The sequence below is a fragment of the Triticum aestivum genome, chromosome 6D (genome assembly GCF_018294505.1).
Source record: "Triticum aestivum cultivar Chinese Spring chromosome 6D, IWGSC CS RefSeq v2.1, whole genome shotgun sequence".
NCBI lineage: Eukaryota > Viridiplantae > Streptophyta > Magnoliopsida > Poales > Poaceae > Triticum > Triticum aestivum.
Window position 1 is genome coordinate 16,484,044 of NC_057811.1, and position 8,143 is coordinate 16,492,186.

The following is an 8,143-nucleotide window of genomic DNA, read 5'->3' on the forward strand; positions in this document are numbered from 1 at the left end:
CTTGTAAACATAAAATTTAAACAGCTGCCCAAGGTTAAGAATCTTGGACCGACGGCGTTTAGATCCAGTCATGTCTTCGTCGTCAAAATAGCTAGTAAACGGTCATGTCTGTGTGAACCACGTGTCGATCGACCCGTGCTCTCGCAGGTCAAACTCTTTGCGTGCTGAATGTATCTAAAGGTAGAAATTCGGACCACCGACTCGTTTGAATTTTGTTTCTCCTGTTCTTTTGGCAAACTTGACACTTTTTTCCCTTGAGCACAACTACTTTATTGACTTGGTTAGAGAAAATGCAAGTGCCATGTCGCTGTTGAGAGGTTAGGCTATAGATCACCCATAATATTATAGTACTCCGTACGCTTTCATGCCTGCATAGCACCGCCATCGTTGTTGTTGATAGAGCCCCTCTTTGAACGGTTCTGTACTTTGGTGTGGAAGAAGTACCCAAGTTCGCATCACGCTAGAATAAGTACACAAGCGCACCGTACTTCCGTACGCTTGCATGCGTAAGGTAGAGACTCGTGGAGTCATGAACGCGTTTTTACTTTGGCGTGCAAGAAGTTCGTACGTGCCGATCCATTGTGCTAGAATACGCCATTGACCTATCATCTCATATTGATCTTTCTCGTAACATATTACAAGCCCTTACAAGTACAATGAAATCAATCACATGGTATGTATGCAAGGCACAATGAAATTAATCACATGGTAAGCCATCTCGGGAAATACAAATATTGTCTCAGAAAGTACAATGAAATTAAGGAGATATATGCAAGGTATAAGAAACGATGCATATTCTCATATTGCTCATTTGCATAACATGATACAAGCCCCAGGTACTATTGACTAAGGCCTAGATAAGCGCCCAAAAAGCAGGTGGTCGGGGAAACCACACCGGCAAAATGGGGTGCCCCACCTTGATGGGTACGTATGTATATATGTATACGCGCACTGTATACATTGAGGTAAGAAGATACTAACGTATTACACGTGTTGTGGCGTGCTGTTGGGTGGGGTAGCAGGTACGGCGAGGATGGCATTGCGTCTGCCACGCTCAGATATGCTGTTCTCAGCGAACTTGAGTCCGGCCATGTGGAGACCCTTGCCCTTCTCCTCCTCCGTCCACTCGGCGGCATAGTACTCCTCCTCGGTGGCGTCCATGCTGGGAGGGACAAGCATGGAGCCCCACTGTGGGAAGTGCACGAGAATGACGGGGAGCGTGCATGCCATGATCATGATGCCCATGTATTGGAGTCCTTTGCCGGTGGTGTACTGCGACGAAGTGAAGAAGAGGAGCTGTGTGAGCCCGCCACCCACATTGCCACCTGCACCGGTCATGCCGGAGACGAGCCCGAGGGAGCGTCGGGAGACGAAGGGGATGACACCATAGACGGCGCCGCATGCAGCCTCGACGCAGATGGAGTACAGGACCATGCATGCTATGGAGGTGGGAAGGGTGGATGCACGACCGAGACAAAGGCAGAAGACTCCACCAGCAGTCTGGAGGATCCAAATGTTCCAGAGTCGGGCACGCATGCCAAAGTAGCGAGCACCAAGGTCGGAGAGGTACCCGCCCATGGGGCGTGCAAAGATATTGGCCAAGCCAAAGCAGGCGGCAATGATACCTGCTTTTCGAAGGTCGAGGTAGAAACTATCGTAGTAGTACCCGGCAATCACGTTGTTTGAGGTGAGCTCGACGCCCATGCAGTAGCCATAGATGAAGACAAAGATCCAGGTTCGATAGTTGGTGACGGCTCCACGGAGAACCTTGGAGAACTTGTCCTTGTTCATGTCACCATTTTTTTGGAGGTTCCTCAGGTTGCCATCGGGAAGGTCCTGTCCCAAGGTGAGCACGAGCAAGCCCATCACCACCAACATCATTCCTGGCACAAAGTAGGCGATGCGCCAAGCGGTGAAACGAGTCGCACCACATGCCTTGATGGCATCGAAGACGAAAGGCATGATGAGCTGTGTGGCACCTCCACCCATGTCTCCCCACCCCGCCGTTAAGCCGCCGACTGTCCCGATGATCTTGCTATTGAACATGGTGCTGATCCAATACTGGCACGACACAAAGGTGGCAAGTGAGACGCCGATGAGGAAGCGTACGATGATGTATCCGGCGGGACTATCGACGACGGACATGCAGAACACCGCTGGTGCAGAAAGCATGATGAGGAAAGCACCGCCGTAGCGCGGGCCAAGAAGGTCGCAGATGGCGCCCATGGCCAGCCTTGAGAAGATGGCACCAGACACCGAGGCAACACCGGCGTTGCCTATATCAGCCTTGGTGAGGTTGAGGTTGTCGCGGATGATGGGGATGAGCGGTGCGGCGGCGAAGGTGGATACAACGCAGGTGAAGAAGGACATCCATCCAAGGTGGAAGGCACGCATGTGTGGGTTGCCGAAGGAGAAGATTTTGATGGACTTGGCCTTGTGCTCAGAGTCCACCGGCAGCGAGAAGTTGGTGGATGCTGCTGTGGCGCCCGTCGAACCGATCTCCATTTCCATATCCTTTTTTGTTGAGGCTCGAAGCCTTCTTCTTCCTTGGTACTTAGCTCTCTTCAGAGCTGCACCGCGGACGGAAGAGGCAAGAGCTAGGTAGCTAAGTCTCTAGGTTGTAATGGTTGGGTGCTCAAGAGGTTAGAAGGATACATGTATTTATAGCATGCACGGACCTTACTTCAGTTTGACACGTTCTCTGTCGTATGCTGAAATTAACGCACAGCATCAGTCATATGTTTGACCTCTTCTGTTTCTTAATTAGTAAGATCGTCCATCTGTCTCGTTGAACTTATCAGGGCTGTTTGCCTGTTTGGTTGAAGTTATCATGGTTACTTGTGAAAAATACGTTTGAGCTTTAACAGGTTATAAAACGAAGTCCATTATGATGGGAATGTCATGCTATACAAACATGTAAATTGGTATAAAAAACATGTAAATACGATTTTCCTGGAGCTGTTGTACGCAACAATTTGGTTTCCATTGGACATTTTCTCATATCTTAGGTATGTGCATATTTCACACATCATCATATGCATGATACTGGTATATTTCCCACTATGACCAACCTTAGGCCCCTCTCAACCGTTTCAAATGTACCAAGTAAAAGAAAAGTAGGACGTGGAGTATCTCCTCATGGATGAATGGTAAATTCAAAAAAAAAAGGTACTTTCGAACGCATTTAATCCGGTCACAGATGGTAAATTCAATAAAGTGGTGATAAACATTAAGGATTTTTTCGGGTGGTTGCAAAGTTTCATGATGTAATCAGATTCGTGGAAGTAGTGGCAAGAAAAAAAATTGATGCTCCGAAAATGTTACTTTCAAACGCATTTTGGAGCTCTGATTGTTTTTTTCACGACTTTCACCAATGTGATTACATGATGAAACTTTGCAAGCACTCCAAACATTTCTTAAAATATTCCCAAAAAACATAAAATTTGAAATATTTTTCTATTTTTTGATTTTATTTTTAATACTAGGAGCATTTGAGCTCGAGCGTGAGAAAGGTGCTTTCATGGTTAATGGAAGTTTTAGGGCATGACACCCTTGGTAGTTAATGCTAGACATGCCAATAAATGGAGAACAACTAAGACATGCAGTGGATGAGTTTTTTTCCTATAAAAGAGAAGCATTTTGAATGAATGTTTGATGATTGAAAAACTATTCAATTTCTCTTGAGAAACATAGAGGAAGAGAATGTGTCCTATTATTCGTGATTTTAAAGATTGTTCTTCTATAGATGAAAGGTGGGAGTAGCTAATTTAAACAAAAACGCATTCGTTTTTTTAAATAAACATGCACGATAGTGTTCATGCCGTTCCTTGTTAGGGCATCTCCAACGGCGACCCAAAAATCGCCCACATCCGTCCAGACCGCACTGTCCGGACCGCGGAAGCAATCCAACGCAGGCCTGTATCGGTCAGCAGGGCGGTCTGGATGTGTTTTCTCCCGCAAATTGGAGACAAACATGGGGGGGGGGGGGCTTTGCGGGAGTCCGGACAACAACCACGTAGAACTCTGACACCTCCGGGCCACCCAATCGCCTCTCCCGGTCCCATTTCCTTTCGTTACGCCCCTTCTCCCCCTTACTTTGCATCCGCACCCTTCACCTCTGCAGCCGCCGCCGCCGTACGTCGGCCACCACAGAGGCATTGTCGGACGTTCACAATCAGCACCGATGCGCATGCTCTCCTTTACGACGGCGCTATGCACCCTGGAGCCTGTAGGAGATATGCCCTAGAGGCAATAATAAATGTTATTGATTATCTCCCTGTTCATAATTATGTTTATGTTCCATGCTATAACTGTTGTGGTTCCCGAGCCCGTATATCCATAAAGGCTCTGGGGAGAACCCATATGCACGTGTGGAATAATAAACGATAAAATGTATTCCTAGTCATGCCTCTAAGACTAGCTCAAGTGTTGCATGATGATTATGTTTTCCCAATCATGGGCATGTCTATGCCAAGCAACTTTGAGGGCACAATGTCAGGAAGGACATTTGTGTTGAATCGACCCGAATTGATGTTATGCTATGAGATACATTCGTCACAAGTTTATTGGTACATAACAAAGAGATGGTTAACGTTTGCATGATTCCTTAGACCATGAGAGTATCGAGTTTCTTCATGCTTGCTTCATGAACTTTGGGGTTTGTTAAACGTCATTCGTAAATGGGCGGCTATTACGGCGGCTTACGGGTTCATGGAAAAGTGTGTCAAGTAACTTGATAGCTCAAGATTGGGATTTGCTCCTCCGACGATGGAGAGATATCTCTGGGCCCTCTCGGTGTTACGGTATCCATCATCGTCTGGCCAGACACTTTGTGATTTGATCACGGGGATGCCGGAACACGATAACGAGAAAAGAGAACAATACCGGTAACGAGGTAACTAGCATAGTGGACAAGTTGTTGATCCACGGGAATGCCAACATGTCTCACCTCGGGTATTTGTAACATATCGCGAAGCAACAGGAATAGCACACGACAACTGGAGGTTCACTCGAATATTTATTCGTGTGGGTATAGGGGTCAATATGGGTGTCCACGGCTCCGATGTTGATCATTGATCGGAAGGGGTTCCGGGTCATTTCTATACTTCACCGAACCTATAGGGTCACACGCTTAAGGGTCATCTATCTGCTGAATACTAGACAGGGAGTCTGAGAGAAAATCACCGAAAAAGTTTTGGACACCGAAAAGTTTCGGACAGCGGAGTCGTACCGCAGAGAGAGGTCATCGGATAAGTTTCGATGATACCGAAAAGTTGTTTCGGGATACACCATTAAGTCAAATTGGTTTCGGCACATGCCTGATAATTCTTGGAGGATGCCAGAATCATTCTGGAAGCTTTTTGGAATTTTCTGAGATAAAAACCGGAAATGTTCCGGAGCTGCCGGAGCCACTTCAGATGCGTTTCGCAGATGAAAATCACTAAAACCGGAATTGTTTCGGAACGCGTTGAAAATCATTTTAGTGGGTACTGGAAATGTTCTTAGCCCACATAAATATTTTCAGTTCGATCAGACGCTGAAAAATGTCGTCGTGAATAGTGAAAATCAGCTTTATGGTTACTTTATGGAAAGCCACCTTTTGGGGCTTTGCTCCAAAAGATCTTGGGGATGACATGGATGGATAGGAGCCATTTTTTGGGCCCCTCATGGGGGTGTGGCCGGCCACATGGGGTATCCCCCCTTGGGGACCCTCTTGTTCCTTGGTTTCACTCCTAGGTCCTTGTGGAAGGACTTCATTCATGTGCATTTTGGGTTTTTTATGAAACTACCCTACCCCCTTGGGATTTCCTATAAATAGAGGTGGAGGGGAAGCCCTCCACACTCATTCCTTGCTCTCGTACACATGCCATGCATTATCTGGCTTCTTCTCTCCCTCCCACGAAAAGAGTTTCGTAGAACCGTAAGGCTGTCTGGGTTCCGGCAGGAACTAGTTCTGGACGGCGAAGCCCTGCCGGATAGATGACACCGTATGTGTGCAACTCTGTAGAGATATCGTAATTTCGGTCTTAGTTCGTGAGTGCCTCCCGATGGGCTGTCCAAGTGACCGTTCGAGTTTCGAAGGTCCTCCCGAAGGGCTGCCCGCGACACCGTCCGGGGGACTGTTCGACCGCCTCCTGGAGGGCTGTCTGAGGAGCAGATGAGGGTATACATCCTCGCGGTTGGGAGGTTGTAAATCCTAGCTGCGTGGATCTGCACCGCCGATCGTCATCGACTCTACTTCCCGCTGCGCTACGAGTCGGTAACGAAAAAGATCAAACCATGTATGCAGTCTCCATAGTGGTCCTGGGCTGGTGCGTAGGTCAGAAATTTTTTGTTTTCTGTCGCGTTCCCCTTCAGTGGCATCAAGAGCCGTGCTATGCGTAGATGCAGGTTTCGATCTAGAATACATGGAGATGTATGGGTATTGCATAATATAATTAGGTAGTAGATGAGATCTATTGCTGAAAATTATTTATGCGGGTGACAGATGAAATTTGTTACCCGACGTTCTTGTTGCTTACCTAGAATTTGCGTTTGCTCAATCTCGAGACAGCATGGTGGAATTTGACAAAGTTCTGGCAATCCGTGATCCTGATTGATCATGGAAGTGCTATCAGTTCTTTGGGTTCTGCCGTAGTCAAAAGAAAGATGAAATTCGCAGATGAAAGGGCATTGCAGATATTATCTGCACGGGGGTCATGCGTATGACGAAGTTTAGTATGGGGCTCGAGATTTAATTATCTCGTGTTTCATACACCCCGAGATGTTAATCTAGCAACTTGAATAATCATACTTGATGATAAAACGTTGGTCGCTGCGGTTTAAGTCAAAACCTTAGAAGCCACGTAAAATAAATTTTGCATAAACCGATTAGAGGCGTCTAACTTGGTTTTGCAGGATGTGCATATGATGTGGTATAGCAGTGCTCATACTAATTCGATTATGTATGAGATGACTATATGATGTAATTTGATTAACATGACCTGCGTGTCATGATTCGGCATGATGGTTGAAGCCATATGATTGCACTTTAATGACCTGCGTGTCAACCTTGTTGTAATGCATTATTTTGTTAGCTATAGAGATAGCAATATTATCTGGTGCAACGACAAGGTGGTGGCAATCTTCGTGAAGGTGAACACCGACGCGAATGCCGAAGACGAAGAAATGAAAGACTTCTCCGTCAGAAAGGGCTATACCATATCATGCTATTATGAATTGCCTGAGATGTTTATCCCTTATGATGCACCCTTCTTGATTGCGCGGTAGTCGCTTTTTATTAGGGTGATCTCTCACAAAAATACCAAGTAGTTAGTGTTCTCCCAAGTGTAGCACCGTCACGGCACCTATCTTTTCGGGGTGTGCCGTGTCACACGGGTACGAACGATTAGAGAAGTGTGAGGCGGGTGAGTTGAGACCTCGCAGCAAGATCACTTGGTTGTCTTGACGTTCAGGCATGACCGTCATGAGCTCGGAACACACACATCGAAAGATGAACAAGAGTCACATAGAGATGTGATTGGCAAGTTGGCCTACCGGTTGAGATTTTTCGTCATCAGTGGTGTTACACCAATGGCGAACAATTGAAATGTGGGTCTTGTATCACTCACAATCAATTTTGAGAGATATTGATTTGAGTGGGAGCGACTGTTGAATTAACATGTTTAATTCTTAGTGCAATTAATTATGAACATTGTCTAAGTGTTATATGCAAAATAATTGTAGAATAATGGCTCGCGTTTCCACCTTCCCTGTTAAAATTGAATAGCTGTTAAATATCTGGTTAAAACTTTACAATTGGTACCGTAATATGAGGATTGTCCTCAAAAGTGCCGAGAAGGACTTTGTCCTATCGCATGCTTTCCGTATCCTCCCGCTAATGCCATGGATCATGTGAGTCTCGTCCTTTGATCCAAAAGCTAGAATTCTGTTATGGTCAAGTGGAATATGTTTGCTTCCATGAAACCCAAACTTCGAAAGTTGGGATAGTTATATGATATTCATGGAACTGGAAATTATTTTCAGATACAAACAAAGCAATGTTTGTTTGCAAGTATTAGTAAAAGTGTTTACTATGCATTTGACTGTTGGGAAAGGGATCCAGAAGAACGCCTGTCATATAATGAAAGGTGAATAAAACAAC

At 45.9% G+C, this 8,143-nt stretch overlaps 1 protein-coding gene across 1 annotated transcript; it reads right to left on the reverse strand.

Annotated features, from left to right (window-relative positions):
* Positions 1–776: 776 nt before the first annotated feature.
* LOC123140798 (high-affinity nitrate transporter 2.1-like) lies at positions 777–2,511 on the reverse strand. The gene has a single exon (XM_044560080.1). It carries the CDS (start codon positions 2,509–2,511, stop codon positions 985–987), a length of 1,527 nt encoding a protein of 508 aa, XP_044416015.1. The 3' UTR covers positions 777–984.
* Positions 2,512–8,143: the final 5,632 nt, after the last annotated feature.